At 37.5% G+C, this 23,446-nt stretch overlaps 1 protein-coding gene across 1 annotated transcript; it reads right to left on the bottom strand.

Annotated features, from left to right (window-relative positions):
• Nucleotides 1-901: 901 nt before the first annotated feature.
• On the bottom strand, nucleotides 902-22,941 carry GHRHR (growth hormone releasing hormone receptor; the record flags this gene model as incomplete). Its single annotated transcript, XM_080339063.1, has 13 exons — nucleotides 22,912-22,941; nucleotides 16,897-17,002; nucleotides 16,209-16,316; nucleotides 14,884-14,984; nucleotides 11,623-11,720; nucleotides 9,676-9,808; nucleotides 8,626-8,779; nucleotides 7,238-7,298; nucleotides 7,063-7,132; nucleotides 5,631-5,722; nucleotides 4,742-4,871; nucleotides 3,300-3,341; nucleotides 902-1,024 (listed from the first exon to the last, which is right to left on the bottom strand). Exons 2-13 carry the CDS (start codon nucleotides 16,967-16,969, stop codon nucleotides 902-904), a joined length of 1,185 nt encoding a protein of 394 aa, XP_080195189.1. The 5' UTR covers nucleotides 16,970-17,002; nucleotides 22,912-22,941.
• Nucleotides 22,942-23,446: the final 505 nt, after the last annotated feature.

Here is a 23,446-nt window from a genome sequence, read left to right as displayed (position 1 = left end):
ACCACTACGGAAAAAACGGCAAACCAAAGCAACCAACCAAACAGAAAAATCAACTCAAATACAAACACTGGGAGTGCAAGTTTATTTTCAAGCTTCTGAATGTCCTACAACACTGGAGAGCAAAAACAGTCACACTTAAGAAAATACCCAGCAGTATTCCTAGCAGTGTCCTAGTCTTTTTGTGCAGAAGTTTGCTTTTCAATTTACTTGCAAAGCGCAATTTTTCTTCAATGACTGTCTTATGGAGCCTTGTCCTTCCCAACACCTCCACTTTCTGCTTCTTTGCTACCAATTTTCTAACCTGTAGCTACTAGAATAACACCAGAACGTAAGAGAGTATTGAGTTTTCTGGTTGAAATTTGAATCTTTCTGCCTCTAACAAGACAATATAAAAAGACAGTATAAGAGGACTTTTTATTCATGGTGTTGCAGTTTAACAAGACATTTGTTTTCTTATTTGTCTACTGAATCAAAACAAGGAACAAAGCTTGTACAAGTTGGATGGATTCCATTTCCCATTGCATGAGGATTGAATACCAGTTTCCAGAGGTGTTACTGAAGGGTACTACTGGTGTCCATTCCCTAGACACATTAGGCTATCAGTAAAAGTCCACAGGAAGTGAACTAAGAAGAGATTTCTGTGTTTTATGTGATGCATAGTATATTGATTAGAGGGTTATTGTGTGTTTAGAAGGCCAGACAGTGTTTAATCTGTCACTGAAATGCTTTGTCCTGCAGAAGATGTCCAGTGGGCAGAACTGCTGTAGAAGTGGATCCTCTTCTAATTTGGTCAGTACGAACTACAGTCATTATGTTTGGTGTTTTTTTCGCTTTGTTTGTTGTTTGTGTTTTTTCCTAATCAGGTTTTTATATGTAGTTACTCCAGATCCTGAAGCCATCTTTAGCACACAGATGTGGTCATTTTTACTCCAGAACTAGATGGCACAGTCCATCTTGTCCTCTTCCACACTGGCATAAGTCCATATCTCTTTCCGTGCCACCTCCGGCCAATTTCCGTTTGCACCTCAAAAGGAAAGGAAAATGTAATTTTGTGGTCAAATACTGCTTGGGAGTAGACTGGTGAGGAAGAGGAAAGACAGAAATAGTCACTAGAGAACTGTAATATTTAGACATCTCAGTTCAAGTTAGTTCCTCTGGGCTCCATTTGTAGCTGATGGAGAAAAGTAGGATCCTCCAGAGAACATTTAATCTGGCCTGCCACTCAGAGCTGGCTTCTCCTATTGAAAAGAGTAAATGAACCCCATTCTTTCTTTCAAGAAAAAAGGACATGCTTCATGTGGGCCTGCATAAGTGTTCCTATTTAATGACTGTGGGTGCAACAATCAGAGTTTATTATTAGAGCTGTAACACAGTTCTATAAAAGAAAAAAGTCCCACTTCCATTTTTAACCTGATTTCAATTTCTACCTGGTGACCCTCCATCTGCCTTCCTCTACTGAACTGAGAAGTGTATTAGCACTAAGTAACTTTCTCCCATCAAAGCAGTGACACTATGAGACCTTTATGAATAGTCAAGTCATCTCAGTCTTCTAAGAAATAAAAGAACTTGCAATCTCTAACACTGTAAAATGTTTTGTCCATCACTAGAATATTTTCTCAGCATTTTTTTGTCTTCTCACTTTTTTTAAAATGTTCATTTGAAAATTCATTCCAACAATGGTCTCACCAGTGTTGCCTACACAATTAAACTCATTCATTCTGCATTGTTTGCTCTTCCTCAGTTCCTAAGAAATGTAGTCTTATTTCCATCTGTTTCTTGAACAATACAATCTGCAGCAAGTTTCTTAATCAACACTCAGCAATTTGTGATTGAGAAATAATATTACTTTGTTACTTAAGAAAGCGAGGTGAAAGTCATTAGCATTCAGGACACATTTGCCTTCTGTGGTTTACCACTGTGTAAGCCATGCATTGGCATGTTCACAGAAACACACAACAGGCCCAGATCAGACATTAAAGACTGCTTTCATATCTGATTCTTATTAGAAATGTGCCTTTCCTGCAATTTAATAGGAAGGAAATTTCTAAATTGAAGCGCTGTGTGTCTGGAATGACAAGCTGAATGTAAAGCTATGGTCTACAATCAGAAGAGATTAGGATTATTAATTGACTAATGAACAGGAGTGTCAGCTCAACACACACATCATTAGAGCAGTCAAAAATTCATAGCCATAAACTCAACCAAAAGGCTAAGAAATGTTGACATATTTGAAGACATTTGTTTTCATATTTCAGAAATTTCTGACAAAATTAAGTAAGTGTGGACCGTGGCACAGATGTAGTCAATTAAATACTGTTTGAAAGCTTAATTAGCCTTGGACTTTAAACTTTGAAAAGGGAGATTTAGTTAATGAAGACCAGGGAGGCTAGAGCAGGTCAGTTATCTCTAACGCAGATAACTGTACTTCGTCATTTGAATATTTCACTGACTGATGATTAGGGACAGAATTCACCTCCTAAACACACCTTTGACACTCTAGAGAATGCCCTGTGAGGTGGTTTATATGAATCAAGAGACTCTCCCTTTTTAGGAGCTGCAGGTAGAAACCAGTAGAATATTAGTTTAGTCTGAAACCAAATCCCACCCATACTTGAAAACAGCCATCTCAGCTGCCCTGTACTCAGAAAGAAGAGTGAAATTCCAGGGTTTCAACCCATTCTAAAATATGAAGGATAAACTTTTATGTTGCTTATATAATTCATTTAAGATGTATTCTTATCACAACATCTAGACTACAAAAATGGACTTGGATACTAGACTAAGTGGAATGATTCGTGTTCCACCAACAGTAAAATTCTGATTTACATACCCTAAATGAAAAAAATAGATTTAACAACCTGAAGAAATATCGGGAAGCTTCATGACCATATTAACAATACTGAAGAATAATATTCTAGTATTGGGCAATCAGCACACATTTCAGTTCCTTCCAATTTAATAATAGACCTTTAGTACATGGAAATCTATTTACATCACTGCAGCATCTTGTAGTTTCAGGTCTGGAACTCGAATAGGTTTTCCAAACCACACTGTAGCACAGTAATGTGCAGAAAGGGTAAAAAATGCTTGATAGAATAGCAAGGTAGTAAAAGTGCATTTGTCCACTAGATGGCTTCATTCCCATTAAGATAATTTAAGTGAAATTCAAATTCATTGATTTCCATGTTTCTTGACAACCCGAAGAAACTAAGATTTTATTATCTGCTTGCATGAAACTGATTATTAGCTCCATATATCTGCTAGTGAAAGCAATGCTGTAAAGGATATAGGTCCCTTACCTCTTGGTTCAGGAAACAGTATAGAACTGCTACAATAAACCCCTGGATGAAAAGGAAGAAAGAAATAAAAAGAGAAAAGTTGAGTGTTAGTACAGTTTGAAAAGCCACTTGCATTATCTGACTTCATGATGGTACTGTGTATGCAAAGTAATAAGTACCATTATAAGTTGAAGCATTGTTATAAATTGAAAAATTCCTTATGTATCTCTGATAAAGCTGAACAGCCAGACAATCAAATATTTAGTGGCATTTCACCAAAGTAAATTCAGTAAGGTGAGTTGAATTCACAAGAGCAGATAATATGGCAAGTGAAGTTCTCTCATACTGTGCTTACAAAAGTATGGTCCATTCTACAGCCAAACATCTGCGAGCTAATTATTCACATAGTATAAATCAGTAAGGAAACAGACTTCATAAGCGGATCCAGGTATGTAGCTCATACAGCTTTCCAGTCACCTTCTGTGTCTTTGCAGTACACCAGATGAGATCAAATTCTGGCCTATTGAATACTTTTGTTGAGATTCTGAACTGAGATAAACCCAGGAAAATTCTAGGACATCAATGGATCTATATGATCAGATACCAGCTAAACCCTTCATGCTTTTATTCAGTTTGTTTATTCCTTACATTGTAAATTAACTCAATGAAAGGCCAGCTCCAGGTACAAAGGGTCAGGATTAAGGTGTACAGGGTATATCAGACAGGACTGACATAATGAGTTGAATCCTCAAGAGGACTAAACCAGCACAACTGCTGGATTTTCGGTGATGCTTGCTGAGAAATGATGCCATGCAACCATTCAGAGGGAAATATGCTCCCTTGTAAAGTTTGGTAGGATTTCTGACAGCGGCTTCTTGTAGATTCTGAGATGCAGCAGAGGGAGAGGGAGGAAAGCAAAGGGCAGCTGGGTGTTGCCTTTCTCATAACTCACGTAGCAAAAACACCTGGAGGGTAAGTCATAGCAGCCCCAGTAGATGTTCTAGATGGCATGTGATATGTACATCAGTTGCTATTCTGTGGTTATATGCTTGCCTAGCAATTTACTTTTTGCCAAAGAATTGAAAGGGGGCTGGACCTACAGCTTTGATTGCCCCTGGGTAATTTAAGGTCAGCCTAAATCAGATTGATCTTGTCAGTGAAGGTATGTGGCTTACCACTGGTAGCAAAGAAGATTTTCCATGCTTGACTTTGACCCATCACTCAATTTACACATGCATCTGAAATAATTGGCCTTGTATTGCAAAATCTGCAAATATGACAGTCTAGCCTACATCAGATCGGATGTCGGTCACATTAAATAACACAACTCAGCAAAGAACCATGAACTCTGTGAGGAGACACTATCTTCAGGACCAAATTATATTTTTTGTACAATACTAGTTGTTGTGTGGGAAGTAGATTAAATTAGAAAATCTTCTAAGAAGGAACTGAAGCCATTTTACCTGAAAAGATCCAATACAGAGCTCCAAGTAAAGACGGACCCCCAGGCTAGTATATTCCGGAAGAAAGTTGAAGACAATATAATGGGTTCCAAATAATGGAATTAGAAGCAGAGTTGACCTTGAGAGGCGTCTAGCATGGGATATTAGCAGAAATAAGATAATATTATTTTCTTGAGTGTAGACTAATGCATACAATATGAAACAGTAATGAACTTAAGTTAAAAAAAGTATCTAAATATCTACACGTGAAGCTCATATCTCTTCTGAATTACAGTGCTGGGCAGAAAGCATAATAAGAAACCAGCTAGAAATAGATTTCTGATGCTTGTTGCCTTACTTGCAATACCATGTTCCTGGCAATGTCATGTTCATGGCTTTTTTAATGGTATTTTGACACTCTGTCTTTCTGATTGAGTCTGGAGTTCAGGAAAACACAAGGAAGTAGAATATGTTTTGCCCCATGGGAGCAATTGAAAATTTGACATTTATTTGTAAATAAACTCAGAGGAGGTAATATGCAGGCTTCCTTTATAGATCACATACAGAAAAAGACATCTATAGAGTAATTTATCCTACCCTAAATCAGAGATATAATGTAGATTCAATTAACGGTTTCCTAGTCTCTCCATTGATTGTAATTGGAAGCTAGACATCCGAACTGATCTGAATACATCATGTTCAGGTGGTCACTGCTAGGTGAGAAAAGTTTCATCCTTTGTCTAGTTTCCTTGGGAATGGGATAAAGCTGGGAATTCCTAAAATTTTATGCTAACCAAACTGAGCCTGTCTGTGACACCAGATATGTGCTTCCTCTTTTAAAAATGATAAGAGAAGTTTTTAATGAATAAAATTAGTGATTTGTTGTTGTTGTTGTTAATGCATACACTACCTGTACTGAGAAGAGTTGTTGAAGTTGATTTGTCTAGGGTCTAGTTTTTTCAGCAAAATTCTGATGATGTTGATAAATAGGATAAAATTGACCTGTTCACAGTATTTTTTTAGAGGGGAAAAAAAGAAAGGTTTACATTCACATGTAGAATTTTGCAATGAAAATCTGTTGTGGGTTTTTTTTTTTTGGGGGGGAGGGGTGGGGTTTACTTCAGCTATTATATAATTTGTGCAGTTTTTATGAGATCAGTGTAAGATTATTAATGTCATTCCTGTTGGCAGCATTCAAAAATCTCAGTAGGTTGCATTCCTTCCTAAAGAAGTAGCTCAAGAATTGAGAATTTGACTTTCTTATGTATTCATCAATAGCTTGTGTGATTCCTTTGGGGGTTTGTAGCTCATATAATTTTGATTTCTTTTGAAATGGTTATTGCACTAAATTCTGCCTAATATCTTTAGACATCATTAGTAGAATTCATCTGATGAAATATAAGTATCTAACTTGCAAATCAAATTTTCTACAATTGCAGTTCAGCACAGCTTTACCCAAGTCTGTGAACCTGAGTTTTCCACAGATAGTTTCTTCCTACACATTTTTGTGTGTTTGTACACACCAGCTCTTCTTTAGGTGAGGCTGAATGCTTAAATTTGCCTAAGAATTCCCATATTTTACCAGAAGGTCTAGTCTCATTTTATCCTTAAGGACATTCCAGCAGAAAATCATCACTGCAATCCCCTGAATCTCTTGACTTTAGATGTGGATGACAGATGAGCACTAGTAGGAGGAAAAAAAATTGAGATAGAAGGAAATGTAATGTTTTATTGAAAGATGGCAAACTATGACCAGAACTGACTTTTCATTCACATTGTTTGCATATATATGCCTTATTTGTATGCATTTGTCCTACAATTAAAATAAGCTTTTAATATGGCCTTAAGATCGTCTATTAGTTACTTTCTCAAACACTGTTTGGCTTTAATGGCATATGGGAGTAATAACACATGATGATAATTTAAAGCTTATCAGTTTATTCAAGAAATGTCGGGCTCAAGAGCTATTATCATTATCATCACCTATGGACAGAAATTTATTGCCCTTGAAATTTTGTATTAAAATTCACGGCTGATTCTGGACACTTAGGCTAAAACTTTGGGTTTTAGCATCATAAGGATGGTTTAGCCACTCATCTTCTATTAATTTCAGACAAACTGACAATTCTGTGAAAGTTTTCATTTGTTTAAAGGATATTTGCTTTGAGGAGGTGTAGTTCTCTACTTCTTTTTAGTTTGCATTGGACATAGGCAAGTTTACAGCAGAAATTGTACCACTGCTCTTCCTTACTTCAAACAACATTTCAGCAAACAGTGACCAGATTTTAAGTTAAAATAATTTTTTTTTTCTAATTAATGTTGTCAAACTCAGAAGTACCTACCCCAACAGAAATTATAATAGGTCCTTTGATTAGCCACCAGTAAGGAGAGCCTTGATTAATATCCCAGCATCTGAGAAAATAACAGTGTGCTTAGAAAAGTAGGTGTATGTAATCACTGCAATCGATTTAAAAATAGAACCAAGAATACAGAATAATGGAGGAAACAATGACTTACGCTGTGTCTTCAAAGTAGAATTTTGCTAATATCCATATAAGGGTGAAAAGTGTAGGAAAACCTGTCAGAGAGTTAAGGAAAAATTGTGGTTGTCTAGTTTGATCAATTAATCCAAATCTTGTCCGCTGAAACTCTGCTGTGATGATACATATCACTCATTTTCAGAACTGGAATTAGCCTTTGTGGCCTGTTCATGTAATAGAAATTACTTTAAACTCACAGTACAAACCTCAAAATAAATCTGCTGATACCTATGATGGAATGAAACAAGTTGTGACACTGCCTGTTTGGTGATTATACATCAATGTGAAGACATAGAAGCTGCTTTGTGCACGATATATTAATAGTTCTGCCATGGAAGCCTGAACTTGTGACCTCTTACTAACATGAGCACAATTCACCTGTGTGATCTCACCTAAAATTAGCACCTGCTTGCAGATAGCATGTTAAACCCCAGGTTTATGTAATAAGGGTGCTTCTTGCATGACAAAATATTTGGGATTAGCATTTACCAAATCTTATAATAGTAACATTAAAACTTTACAAACACAGCATGTGATTCAGTCTAACTTAAACCTCCCCAAAAAGGCACATGAAATCTCCTTAAAGCAAAAAACTGATTCAGCTTGCTTAGTTGTCAGGCCTATCTTAACCTTTGGTGGCAACATGCATGGATCACCTCCCTGAAGTGCCCAAAAGTTCACCTGGGCAAGTGAATTCACCTGCCATGCCAAGTGAATTCACCTGTTCTTTGCTTTTTCCTTTATACAGAAACTTTATGAAGGCAGACAGTTGCTGATTTCTAAATCACTACAAAGTTCTGAACAATTAGATTTATTGCAGGCTACAACAGAAAGGAGTGGGAATGTTGCTGCCTTATGCCTGCGCTGTTATTTAGTTGACAAAGCTCCTTTATTCACACAATTGCCCAATGCAAAAGGTGGGCTATAGCAATATCAGGACTACAAAAATGCCTGTTGTGACTCCAGATGGACGCATTCTCAGAAGAAAACTGTGCAATGATATTCTGCATGTACAGGATCAGGGTGCACCTAACTTTGATGTTCGTGATAGCTCATTAGAGCTTTTAGTGTTTTCAATGGGGAGAGGAAGGTTAAGTGTATTGGATCTCTCTCTTTAGGTTACCAAATACACTTGATTTTCTACATGTTTCATAGGGACTTGAATGCCATACTTTAAAAAAAACCCAACCTAACAAACTTGTCTGCTCCTCACTAATATGCATGTAAAAATAAAATCAAAGCAATGCACAAGTTAGGCACTTCAATTAGGCAGATTAGATTCCACATCCAGTATTTCTAATGGAGTGGATAAAACCTGATATAACATCTTGCCTTTCATTAATTTCATGCAGAAGTCTTACTTACCCCAGCCAAAGAGAACAAGCCACCAAAAATATCTTCTTCCATGCGAAAGAGATGAGAGCAGTAGACAGTTTAGGTAAAGAGCCTCTACTAGCAGCCACATGAAATTGGTCATCATGAAGTAGTGGCAGAAAACAACTGAGATCTTGCATTCAGTCTAGGGAACATCAAAGTCATAGTTTAGGCATTACTTGTGAATACATGTGTTTGATTTACAGACGTAGTATGTATCTGTAATTCTGGCTGAGATCCACAAAGAACAAGATCTCACAATTGCATGCATGTTTAAAGGGAGAAATTCAAATGTAATATGGCTTTCTGAATAGTAAGTCTTTAACCATCATCATACCTTGGAATCTCTCTAATGTATTTTACTTTATATCTCTATGCTGGAAACACAGCTTGGTCTCCCAAGCATGTGACTTACCTCACAAATGTACTATCTTCTGTGTACCTTATATGAGTAAAGTCAAATGCTCCATAGCCCTTTGATAAAACTTCAAGGACCCACTTTCCCACTTAAGCTCAGTTTTAAATTTTTATGTGACCATCACCAATGCAAAAGAACTATAAACCTCTGTTTGAAAACCATTGCCATGTTGCTAAAATTTGTGGCTGGATCAAAGTGAAGTTGATTGCCTAATACCTTGCATGTCTTGTGGTTTACAAATCAGAGCTTCCAGTCAAAACAAGAAATCCAGCATTTCCAGAATAAACATATTTTAAAAGCTGTATTATGAGGTACTCAGAGATCATCAACTTTAGTCTTCGGATCATAGAAGCATAACAGTGTAATACTATATTATTCTATGGCAAAGTCTATATCTGATTTAGAATACTAGATCATGAATTGATGCATTAAGAATGTAGAAGGGCACGATGTACACACTTATGGAGGTAACAGGTACTTAATAAAATAATTGTATAGTTTTCATTACTATGTTAGGAGGGAAAAAAAGTTAGTAGTAAAAAAGAGCCATGAAAAGTGAAACCATCTATAGATGGTATGCAAAAACATCAAGTACCACCGTATCCTGCTTTTCATGTGCTTACTGTAGAGAAGCTGCAATGATCAATGTCTTCCTCTTGGAAAAGTACAGCATCCTTAATGAAAATAGCGATAGCCTTTAAGATGAAAGTAAAAAAGAGCTGTACATGGATATAATTTCTGGGGCAGCGAAGCCTCCTGGAAGAAAAGAAGAGAGGTCCTTCTGAGGTTATTAACTGACTCGTGCTGGCAGTAATTAAAATATGCAATAAGCCCTTGCTTTATTTCAGGTATGTCCAGGTACTAATAGAAAGAACACTTGCATGCACTGAGCTCTTCCTGCAGGCAGGCAGAGATAAAAACCTTCCTCAGGTAAAGCAGTTCACCCATAGTTTACATCCTAATTTCATTCCTCGTTAGGTGGTGCCCTGGTGATATTTCTGGCCTGCCAAATTTCAGGCATCTTAGTTTTAGTTTCTGTTCATGATACCTAAGCCAGGCTTTTGGATGGCATTATTTTTGGCTCGAAGGAAACCTGCATTTGAGGAATTATATTTACTGATACAATTCTGACTATGGCTAAACCACAAGTAGGAACAAGCATGCAGAGATATCCTGGACTAACTAGACAGTTTTCTCAATGAACAGGGTAACCATTCTTAGGAAGATTTTCTATACCCGATGCTGTGACTGAGTTAAATTGCGTTAAACCCCTGTGAAGACAGCATTATCCAGAATTAGAGAATTCTTCCTTAGTTTACCAAAGTTACTCTTATGAATTAAATTAATTCAGATATGAGCTTAAAACGACTGGGCACATCTACTTTAAATTCTCAGTTAATTCAGGTTAATTTTTTACTTTTGGAGGAGTTACACCGCTTCAACTTTGTTTTCATTTGGAGCTGAAGATCTTAGCTAATAAGAAAAGAGTTCCATTAAAAGCTGAATTCCACCCAGAGCAAATAATCTCAGGGTCACCTAATCTTAAAGCTTACTTAAAGTGTGCAGAATTTTATTACTGAAACTCACATGCCAACGTCATTGTTAACTATAACTTTTTCCTCCCTATTGCTGAGTCTCGTTATGTCCATTATGTCCATTGTTTCTCTTTCCCCTTATTTGGGCTGGTTTCTTTTCCTGAGGTCAGAGTGGATGTCAATAAACATATCTGTTGACTTCCAGACATGAACTAAGAACCAACAGAGGTCAAGACACTTTCCCCAGAGAAACCTGATTCTCACAGAGTAATACTCTATTCTAGAATAATACTATTATTCTATACTATTCTATACTATTCTATATTAAATATACTATACTCTATTCTATAATAATACTCTATTCTTTTTCATCTTACAGAAATACAAGAAATAAACAAAGATTAATAAAATAAATCCTACAGAGCAGCAAACTTAAAACCTACGTTGTATGAGAAATTAAACAATCAGTTTTACTCTGGACACTCTAAATTATACCTGAAAATGCCTAATAGCTGGATAGTTTAGTAGGAAAGAAATTTTACCAAATGTAGCTAAATTCAGAGCCTAAGTTTCAAAGCATGTCTTCAGTTGTAAATATTTCAATAGTAATATAGGCAGTGCCATAGGAACATTGATTCAGAATCTAGTTCTTTTTTTAATAGTCTTCTTATTAATATAAAATTCACTGAAGCCCTAAAAGGCAAGCATACATAGGTTATAAAAGCTTATCTTCATTACAGCTAGGGCAAGCAAATATATCTATTGGTTATTGGGCATCAAAGTGAGTTGCTGAGTTTTGCCAGCAGACATCTGGAGTTTATTTCTCAATTCTGATTTTTCTTATGCCTGGCTCTCTCTGATCAGTTTAGATTGCCAGCCTCAATTTAATATTATTAAACCAATATGCCAAGAAATTTTATTTTTATTCTTCTGAATTTCTATCTATATTGTTTTGTTGTATCTGAAGTTGTCTTATACAGTCTAAGATATTGCAATCTGTTAAAAAAATAAAGGTCAGATGATAAATTTACATACCTGAATGCAATAAGGACTGTGACAGCAATAATGAGTGAGGTGATGGATACACTGTACCCTACAGTGTAGATGATCTTTATAGTAGAAAAATAGGATTGCTATAAAAGAAGATAATTATTTCTCACATAACCTGCAGCCAAGTGACAGCTGTTTTACTGATTCTGTTAGTTTTGCTTTGTTTAGTGATTCCAGTCTCTTCACATCTGACTGCCTTTTTTCCCCCTTTTAATCCCACAGCAAAATTAATCTGAAATCACTCATATTTCTTTTGCGAAGTCCCATTTTATAGCTACGTGGATACAGCCCAGTCTGATAAAGAAACATGGATTGATCAGGATGGTTTCAAGCTCATTCATAAAACCATAAAAAAACCCCAAAAACTAGCTAGTCTTCCACTAAGGCATTGCAAAAACTATTATACATTTTTATAGGAACTGCATTTTACACTATGTTTTCTCCACAACAGTAGCAGGACAATCCTGCTGGCAGCCAGTTGCATGATGAATACAGAATTCTGTCAGCCTTTCCTTATGTTTCTCCCCTTCACTCTGCTTCCTTGCTTACAATTTTATTATCTATTCTTCCTTTCCATTTTTATTGTGTTGTGTTTTAGTTGGTGGAGTTTTTTTTTCTTTTTTCCCCCTCTCTTTTTTTCTTGCAGCCAAACTCAACTGTTACTCAGTCATAATGTCAATCAAAATTCATTTCAATTTAGCTGGTGCCTCTATCAGACATGATCTGTGAGTGAGGATGACTTCAACTATCACACATGGAAGCAGAAAATAGAATGAATAAGCTCCAGGCTGCAAATCTTTCCCTTCAATCTAACATGGTCTATCTCTTGGGTCCCATTTCAATGTTTTTATATCCTAAAATCTATGCAGCTATGCAGTGTGTTGACACAGTTCTAAGTAGGAAAGGGCAGATACTTTTTTTGAGCCTTAAGTATAATTAAAGGCATTATAGCGTAGACATTGGATAGGATTCGTTTTCATTTTTTTTCAGGTGCCTAATTATGAGCAGATGTGTCTATGGTAAAACAAGCAGTGTGAGAGGGTGGCCACAGGACTCTACTGTTTCATTGTTAACACAATTGTGTTTCTTCTTATTCTGTTCCTTTTTCTAGTTAATGAAGGGAAATAAGAACCCCTAGAAGACAATTTGACTCATGGTAAGATGAGACCTTATCACTTTCTATTGGCAAGAAAAGAGATCTACCACTATACCTGCCTTAACAAGAGTAGGTCCATAGGTCCGGTTTAATAGAGCAAAACCTTTGGTGCTGAGGACCCTACATACACGTTGTGGGCATTTCTTTCTAGCCACAGTCTAATCCCATGGGCTGAAATTTACTATTGGTCAAAGCACACTAGATGCACCCTGCATTTGTCTTCCGGATTAGTTTTATCCATAGGAACCCGGATCATCCTTCGTGAGAACATGCCTCAGTGTAAATGCAGTAAGTGGGGATAACCAAGAGATTTCCTTGAAAAACTCACACCTGATCCTGACCAAAGCACTAATATAGATCCACCATGTACAAATTAACTTGGATTTACAGTTTTTTCTTCTCTCTTTTTTTTTTTTTTTTTTTTTTTTTTGAGATTAGTGAAGTCAAATGATACGTAAACCATGAAACCATGCATATTGACCTTTTCTGTCCTGGATGAACTCTAAATTGTATATGACAAGGGTGTCACACTCATTTTCCCTAGGGGCCACATCAGCCTACTGTCTCCTATGTTTATGCAGTCCTAAAATCACATTTGGCCCTTTGAAGGCAACCTTCGAGGCTGATGTGGCCCCTGGTGAAAATAAGTTTGACACCCCTGATATATATAATTACCCACGTACCTGATCATGCACAATTCCAGCCAGAGCTCAGAGGAGTCCCTCAGAGCTACAAAGATAGCCAGCAAGTCTGGAAGCCACCACTCCATAAGAAACCCATCAAAGCTGTGCTAGGCTGACCTTAGCAACCTCCACTTCCAAATCAGAGATGAAAAACACAGACGATAATAGGAACCTTAAGTGAATGAACCTACAACTGAATAGCTTACCTTGAGATAAAATGTGGGTTACTACTAAAATCCATAGAGTCATTTAAGATTTTTTTTTATACCAGAAATGTAAGGAAGCAATAAAAGAAGGAAAGAAAGAGTTGCAGTTCAGTGTTTATTTATTAAGAGCAGCAGGCACTGTGGCTTAGAGAACGGAAAGGAAGTTTGAGTTAAACAGTGTGATAATAGTCAGTACAAAAAGTAGAGGGAAGAAAAGAGAAATCTCCCCATGATGATATAAATTAAATTCTCTCCAGCAAGATGAATAGATGTCATCAACTACAGTATAAATGTTATTTTTGTTCTCTCTATAGTAGACAGAAAAGTATGCTATCCACCTGACCTGTACAAATAAAGAAAAAAGTGCAGTGTTTAACCTGTACAGGGGAAGTATAGAGATCTAGAGTTAGATTAGACAGCTAATTTTTAATCACTGAAGGTGATTTCTACCTCCTTTCTATCAGTTTCACTTAGTGGAGTTTTCTTCAGATTCAGGATTGTGATATTTTTCATGAAAATATGCTATAGTATTTTAACTTTCTTCTTTTGTCTGGAACAAGAGTTACAGGAAGCTAAACACACCTGTACAATATGTCTATACCTTTATTAAGTAGAGATCAAGCACTATATTTTCCCTGTACATATAACCTCTAAATATCACCAATTGTGCAAAACTAGCTTAAAAAATATGTCAAATTCTGATCTGTATTACAGAGATGTAGATGTTGAAACATTATTTCTTTTTATTTCTTTGTTCAATAATGTATTTTCTGTTTGGCAGGATGAGAAACCAGAAACCCCTCTTGTCCTAAGATATTGCTGAGTTTACAATGCATGCTCTACTGATGCTGTGATGCCACAAAATCATCTTGTTGACTGATATTGGAATGTCTTAATTAATATTTTATGAATATTTTGCAATATATATCTAGCTGTTACATCTGTGAGCAATTTGAACAGAACTGCATGATTGTGTGGAATTTGCAGCTGGCTTTATTTTTGTTATACTCTTATACCTGAATAAAAAAACATCCTTAGTAAGACTCCAAATAAGTGGCTAGAGTAATATTTGAATTACATTCCATACTTGGTAAGAAATGTTAGCTTCAGATGATTTTCCCTCCCCAGTGGTCTTCAGGAATAGAAAGGAATCCTACAACGTCAGCACACAATTCACATATATTTGTTTAGTTAAACTTACTTCTTCAAGCGGAATCTCATCTTCTACTGGACAAGCAATATGGTAGGGAGGGAATGAGTCAGACCAGCCTTTCTTTGTGCAGTTCCTTTTTACTATTCCAGCTGAAACAGGAACAATTATTTTTTTTTTTCTGATGAAGAGCTGTGTAACACAGAAAATAAAAACCCCAGGAGATCTCTTCCTGGTCTGAAGGTTATACCAGGAGGAGAGGATCATCTCCATTAGCATCTCACAGAGTTGATAGGACATTTTGCAGGTGTACATTCAGGTAGTCGGTTGCAAAATTTTTCACTTTATCAAGAGACAAACAGTGGGAAGAAGGGAGAGAACCGAGGTGACTGAGGTAGAGGTGGAAAGGACTAAGGAAGCAATAATATCAGGGAAAAGAAAGCCCATTGAAGAAGACTAGGAAGCACCGCTCCATCAGACTTCATCCTCATTCAACACTCACCCCTCTAATGCATCCCTTCTTGCTCCCACCTTTCTTGGAGCTTACTATTTCTTTGCAGATCAGAGACTGGAATTAGTAGTTTTTTCTATGAGGATAGTACGTTTTCATAAAAAAAAGATTTGAGTCAGATGAAGGATAAGTAAGAGAATCCCGGGGCAGGAAATGAATCTGCAGAGATGAAAGGGATTTTCCTTATCCCTCGTTTATAACTAGCATGTGTTGGGTGAGGCAGAGGTTGGGCTTTGCAGTTTCTTTTTCTTGTTGAAGTGCCAAATCTAGGTCTTTCCTGGAAGATCGTTTCCTCTTTATAGGCTTGCAGGTTTTTTTCCTAGCCATATTCACTCAGAAAGTAAGCAGTCACAAAGGCATTATTTAGCAGTGTTGAATTTGACCCAATACATATGCTTCTTCAATGACAAAATTCTGCTTTGTATGTCCAACCTTGGCCTTACAGAACAATCACATTATTCATTCTGCCACCTTTTATTTCATCCCACACTAATCAGAGCATAGATCTCATAAAGCCCCATGCTTAAGTTCTGACCTAGACAAGTCACATACAAGCTCTGTAGAAAACTCACACAATAAGCTAATCCCAAAGCCTATCAAAAACAATGGAAATACTCTACTGATTTCAGTGTTCTTTGGCTCAGGTACTAATCACAGACTATGAGATTATATCCAGTTATGGATGATGCTTAAAATATGTGAAGAACAGCTAAGCCCCTTCAGATCCTTCTGAAATCTTTGCAGTAATACTCTGATCCAAATAGAGCAGAAGCTTAAAGTGTTCTGTCTTTACCCCCCATTTTTAGAAATGTTCTTGCATGGCATACAACACAACGTGAAGAGAACAGCCATGATAGTACATCACCTGGCTTCTTCATGAAGTGAGAAAGGATGTTTGGGCATGGTAAGGCAAGGGTCTCTCCAGCATCTGCCTCTGGCCAGCACAGTAATTTGTCCCAAGTTCTCTTGCAACCTCAGACAGAAAGTAAAATACATTTTTAAGTGTAGTTATATTTGATCAACATAAAAAATAATAAAAAGCCTTTAAAACTTTGACCATCTACCCTTTACATATCTTATAAAAATAGTTGAGCGACAATTTTCATTCCACAGTGAGAAATAAACGCCTCCACAGAACTATTTAATCCACTTTATTCAGATGTCCTGCATTAGACTGGGGTGGGTTTTCAGACCTAACACAGTAAATGAAAATGTGTTGTGGAAATAGGAAGAACAGTGATGCTGGAGGAAAGACCAGGTTACAGTACTTGTCAGGGGGTTACTCTGGTTTTAAAGACCAACACGTCCTTACACAGTGACCATGATGTCGTGAATACGACAAGGACACAAGTATTCATTCAGACAGAGAGATTGTCCATATTTAAATGTGAAAAAAATAGTGAAAAAAAAAAATTGAATGTGAGTAGATGGAAAAAGAGCTGACCAGAGAATAGGGATGTGGAACAATAAATAAAGCAATCATGCACGCACATTGGCAGAATGGCTGTGTCCTGACTTTGTTAGGGTGTTGCTTCTCTGTCAGAAATGCTTACCTGGTAGTGTTGCATTTCCGCGCTCTTCTGAGTCCTCCAGACATTCAGCTTCTTTTTCCTTCAGCTCTGTCATAAAGTCACATTCTGGGTGGACAGTCCCAGCAACCTACATGGGCAAGAGTTTCAGCAGATTAGTAAGAAGGTGATGGGTAGAATCTCAGGAGACATTAAGTCTAGACCCACTTTTCAACTAACAAGGCAGTGTTAAGGACACAGAGCATGACCTTAAGGTTTAGTAGTCTCTTCACAAATTGCAGTGCTTTTGGCAGAGGAAGATAGATGAGCTCTATCAAAGGCAGTTGAGCTGTACCACTTTATATCAGAGCAAATCTTTAGGCAGTAGAGCTCTCAGAGGAAAGTTTGTAAGATTTCTCTGGCTATGTTCATAATGAAAGACCTCTTTGCTAGGGCCCAGGCTTGAATGCCCTGAATTTAGCCCCTGCTAAATCTGAACCCAGGGAGACAGAGTGCACTTGGATGGGCTCCTTTTCTTTAGAGTGAAGGTCCCAGCACTATAGGGCATGCTGCAGAGCACACCTGCTTTTCAGCATAAAAATGCCCCTAACATCCTCCAAATAAACAACATCTTGAAACCACACACAATTACTGCAAAATTATCTTTTGAATGAGCTCTTCACTCCAGAAGGAATGAATCTGTTCTCTCCCTTCTGCCATCTGCCTTTCTTTACACAGAATGGGAGGCAAAATTCCTTTCTTTGGAAAAAAACCCCAAACCTCTCTACCAAAGCGTTTGTTGGTTTGGTATACTGGTGTAGAGAAAAAAATTGGCACCTAAAGTTTTAACAGCAGGAGCCTTTTGTTTGCTTTAGTCCTTATTTAGACTTGTGCTTACACAGACACCACAAGAGAATTAGAAGAGATCCAGAGTGCCTGGACCACCAAAGCACAAAGTCTGAAGCAGGCTGTTACACACCATGCCTGCTGTGGGTGTACACCCGGTGCAGAAGTATGTACATCTATTTTTCATGAAGAACGCAATATGTGCCTTATCCAATCATACCCATTGTCCACAGGCCCCAAAGCCAGTTGTCATCAGAGACGCTCTCTTCTTAGCTCCACACCCTGGCCACTGGTGCCAGTGTGCTCTGTATCTGTGAATATGGATATGAAGACATAGATATACACAACAGAAAATGAACTCAGGATGAGATTTGCATGGTGAACAGGTGGCTGGCATATGGCTCAGCTTTATTCCATTCAGGGAAGATTAATATTCAGGTAATCTGGAAAATATATAGCTGATTTTCAGTTCATTCAGAGAGCAGATCATATTGGTTTCAATAAGCCAGTATTTCCCTTCCATGCTAATGTCTATGTCTCATGTTGATCTGCAAAGATTTGAACTGCATATTGGCCAACAAATTGAAGGTCTCAGGCTGCTGGAGAACACTGGATTCATTGCACAGTCGTTGCTTTTCTGGGGTTTGAACCCTGGCAGTTGACAATGCCATTTATCCACAAGTATGCCCTTCGAGGACATAGTCTGCTTCCCATTTACTTCACTTCTAGGAGGATGTGGTTTTCCTGCCAAACTGACAAACAGCAGTGCCATGGATCAGTTTAAGGCATCAATGAAAAGGAGGTCCCCATACTCAAGGCTGAATGAAGTTTGGTGTATGTGAGATGAAGGTAACCATGAATGAATGGAGCAGAGGCCAGCCATTGTCTTAGCTCCAGGAGGTGGAGATCTGATGCATAGAACACCTCAGAGACATCAGCCCCAATCAGTAAAATGGGTAGTCTAGAGAGCCCCTCAACTCCACTAAGATATGCAATGGTAAGCAGGATGACAGAAAATTGGCATCTACCATGAACATCTTTGCTCACTTGGTGTCTCTTCTCATACCCACATATATTCTTTTGTCTTATACTCACCCTGGCCAATGAAACTCCTCTATGCTGAAAAGCTCACTACCCATCATATTTGGCAGCTCTTGCAAAAAGTATCTTTATTAGTCAGTAGAAAAAAACAGTCAACCCATTGACTGTAAAACTATCTTACAACATTCTCTTGGTTTGGTGAACTGTGCCCAGAAAAACCTCAGTAGGCAGGAAATGTACCCATTTCTGCAGTACTAAATTATTTCTCCTGGCAGAAAAATGACTAGATTTTGCCTGTGAAAACTCTCATTGCTCATTGAAATGTTCATGGCAAGAAAAAAAAAGCTTGCTTGGCTTATTCACCAGTCCAGGAAAACTTTTCTTTTTTCTTTCTAAGTCTCTAGACTCGTGAGAACACTTTACCGCATGTATCTGAAATAAAAAGGTGAGGCTGATCAAGTGCCATGTATTTAAATTATTACCTCTTCCTTCAAGAAGTGACTTAAGAGTCACTCTCATGGTTTATATTCCAGTCAGCACTAACCACTGCTTGAATAAACACTGAGTGCAAGATCTGCTATGGCAGAAACTCAGGCAAAATAAACTCAAAAGATTTATTCCACTCCTAGGCTGTATTCTAGATATATTCATCCCCACAGAGCATTTGACTACGTCTAACAGACCTTTATACTTTCCAAACAGCTCTGAATACTTTTCTCAAATAAGATGTAGAATCAGCTTCCAAACTACCCTGAAAACATCTATAGCCTTACTTGTTTAATCTCATTTTTTACCTACTTCCCTTCTGCCCACTTCTGGAAGCATCAAGTAATGGTATAGAGCTATGAGTCATTCTTTAAAGTACGAATTAATGTCTGCATGCATGATTCAGCTTCCTTTGGTGTCTACGTCTTACAGCGACATCATTATCTGATCTAGACATCTTCGTTTCCTTTCATGAGGATAACAGAACGAAGCTAGCATTTTTGTCCATAGATCAGTGGAATTATTTAATACATTTACTTTTAGATGGAATGAACTATGGTTTAGATTCAATTCACTAGGATTCCCCTGACTATTAAATCCATGGTTACTCTCTAAATTCGGTCTTCAACACTGAGTTAAATGAAAACCACTTTCTTCAGCTGACATTATGCAGGCTTGTGCACAGATCATTACAGCAGTGCTATTTTACTTGTTAGCTCAGCTGATAATAAGTGTTTGTGGTTTGTAGGATCTCTAAAGAAATGAAGTTCCATAAAATCTTTTAGTTTGCCAATTTGGTAATTCAGTTGTATTAGGATCCTTCCTACAGCAACTCCCTCTGTAGCTCACAGGCCAGAGAATCACAGGATGGTTGAGTCTAGCAGGAACCTTTGGGGATCATCTAATGAAATTTCCCTGCTCAACACAGGGTCAAGCAGAGCAGGTTGCTCAGGGCTACATCCAGTTGGGTTTTGGATATCAACAAGGACAGGAAATCCACAACTTCTCTGGGCAACTTCTGGTATTGGGCTGCCCTCACAGTAAAAAATGTTTTCTTGTGTTTAAATGGAATTTTCTGTATTTCAGTTTGTACCCATTGCCTCTTGTCTTTTCATTACACACCACTACTAGAGGACCATCCAAATTGCCAAAGAGTTGAGCTGTCCTTAGGAGAGATGCCTCTTCCAATGTACTAGAGGGAAAGTCCTGGATAGCTGCCATCTTGCTTAAGCATCTTCAACAAAATGTTTAATATTATGATGAATGAATGTGGGCCCTTCCACTGCAGTCAGCCTTATTGTGTTGGGTAGGTGAGTCAAACCAGATGCCTGAACTTGGCTTGTTTCTTTTTCTGAATTCTGGTGATTGATTAGTAGAAGAAACATGAAGCAGAGGTTCTAGCACTTCTCATGGTCACTTACATCCATGAAGATGAACAGATGTAGAGTAGCACTTCCCTAAGAGTCACTTTACATACAGTAGGTGAGGTCTGCAGGCATATTTGTTATACAGACTTTGCTCAGTAGCTAAAACCATTTCACAGAGCTGAGCAGAACATACCCGTCTCCTGTTAAAACTGTGCTGTCACCAGCTGAATTGCTCACCCTTTTAGGAGCCTATTGGTTAAAATATTCATGTTCAGTGCAGCAAACCTAGATTCAATTCCCTGCAAAGCTGAGAAATTTCGAGCTTTTGTTTCCCATATTTTGAGGGAACCAGTATCCCAATGACGTTTGATTAGGAAGAAAGTTCCAATCATGTAGATGTTGGGATGGGCTCTGGCTGGCAAGATCCTGCCCTGACAGTCAGATTATCGCTTGTAGAAAAAACATAGCTTAGAAAAAATATAGCTGCTTTTCTTGTGGTCATATTTGCACCCCATTCAGAGATAACACAAGGAAACAGGTATTTCCCCAATATTCTTCTTAGAAGGACAAAAATAATAGGAATTGTGCAATAGGAGCCAAAATAGAAAATCTTTTTGAGAAAACCATGGCTAATATTTCAGACTGTCCTGCAGAACAATTACATATGAAAATCTTCTTGCCGGTGAAGAAAACTAAACTACAAATGAAATAAACATTGCTATGTTCCAAATAGAATATGCAATTGCAGTTGCTATATCCATCAGTCAATTTATTAAATGGATCTGTAGGTTAGCACAACCACCGAAAATCAAGGAAATCTTTATCCTTGTCAGAGGCTTGTGTTAATGTGATGTAAATAAATAAAATTAAAACAAGCAAACAAACAAAAAACAAAAAGAGGAACATGAAATGCACATACAAGAAAGTAAAATTCTCCTTTTAAATGATTCTCAATGCTGATTGAATGTTGCTTTACCTCTGTTTTCTCTCATGTACATCACAAGGGATCAATATTTGCATTCTGTTCACATTACAGCAGGCACCATACAAGCAATGATGGTAAAAAACCTCAGTTTATGGAAGCTGAGAGTCAACCTCTTAAGCATTTAAAACCTCTCCAGAAGTTGAGTTCAGCTCTTCTAGGGAAAGCATGCTGACAAGTTACATCAACAATGAAAACAGATGGCTGTTTTTCCACCATTTTCTAATAAGAGTTGTTTATCTATCCTCTATTATAATAGTATACGTAGTACATGAGGAGATTTTTATTATACATTATACACAGAAACTTGTTTTTGATCGCTGCGTAGTTGTATTATAACCAATGCAAATTTATAGAAGAAAGTGCTATTTTTCTTGGGTAAATTGAACGTGTTCTTACAGAGACTTTCAGTGATATTTTAAGTATTAGCACTGGATCTTGATATTCTACTTATGAGCAATCATGCCTATCTGCTACCACTACAGGGAAGGGGAGGTTGTCATACATATGGTGCAAAGGAAACCATAGCTTCACATCAGCATAAAGTCTTTTCAGTCATTTCACAGTGTTTTATTTCTCTTGACCCACAAAAACGAAGCTGCTGTGCCACCCTTAAATGCTGCATCAGAGAAGAGATTCACAGGGAAGAGGAAAGGATAGAGCAGAAGTATCACAAAAAGAAGACGCTGAAAATGTAATTACACTCAAAAGCAAACCCCCCACTTTTCACAGACCTTTCCTGGTATCTGTGTGATCCTGAAAGCTGGTTTACTAATCATAGTCCAAAGGAAAATACCAGCAAAAGCTCTAGGCTTTTCAATGTATTTGTATACTTCTAATTCTGCCATAAGCATCATCTCTGGTTTGACTCATTTGTTACATGTAGCATTTCAGCTGTTCACATATTAAATAACATTAATGCTACCAACAAGGCAAATAAAATTCTAACTAAACACACTGTGTAATCTGAAATTTAAGAAAACTCTATCAAAACTTGGCTGATCTGATATAACAGCTCTCCTCCAATTTCTTCTTTGCCAACATCTTTTAAAACCTACACACAAAAAAGGGAAGGTTCTGCCAATTATGTTGTTTCTCCTTAGTGTGTGGTAAGAAAGCAGTAAAAGGCATTGTTATATAGATCCTAAAGTGTGTATCTCTTCTGCTGCTGTTCACACTTTTCGTACAGTCTTGCCTTGTTTAACTAGAATCCAAAGTAAATACAGAGAAGAGACCCATGCGAAAAGTAGAGCTGTATCTGACCATCTGCTTCAAGAAGAAAATAGACAGTTATTGAAAAACAATGAAGTAAAAGCTTTTTTTCATGCAATTACTTACAAGCACTGCCAGACTCAGGATGTATAGAGCACAGTGTTGTAAAGCTCTAGAATTCATGTTCCAAAGCGAGAGTCAGACTTCACCTCTTTAGCTCTTCTTAGCATCTTTTATCTGCTTTTTGATTTCCCTTTCTCCTGGCAGTTGCTGATTTGAAGCATTTATGTTTTTGCACAGAAATGACGTAAGAATACAGTGAAGTGTGGAATAAATATTAACAACTCTCTAAGCTGTATTTAACCTGCTTTGCACCTTTTGGACTTTGCAGAATGCTCAAAGACTGAACTGGGTGAATTGAGTGATTGATCCCAAGATTATGGGAATCCTGGCAAGACCCCTGTTCTTTTTTTGCAACACAAAAAAGATTTTGGGAGGGATAGACAGCTCTAAATGTTGCTAATCCTATATTAAGACAACATGGCTGGTGTAAAAGAAAACCTCTCCTAATGTTAATGTAAATTTATTCTAACCAAACACATTACGTGGTGTGGCTTCAGTGTATCTGTATGTGAATTTGTTTGTATGGAGTATAAGGAGC

Source organism: Nesoenas mayeri, assembly GCF_963082525.1.
Source record: "Nesoenas mayeri genome assembly, chromosome: 2".
Classification (NCBI taxonomy): Eukaryota; Metazoa; Chordata; class Aves; order Columbiformes; family Columbidae; genus Nesoenas; species Nesoenas mayeri.
This window is presented reverse-complemented; position numbering and strand designations above follow the sequence as displayed.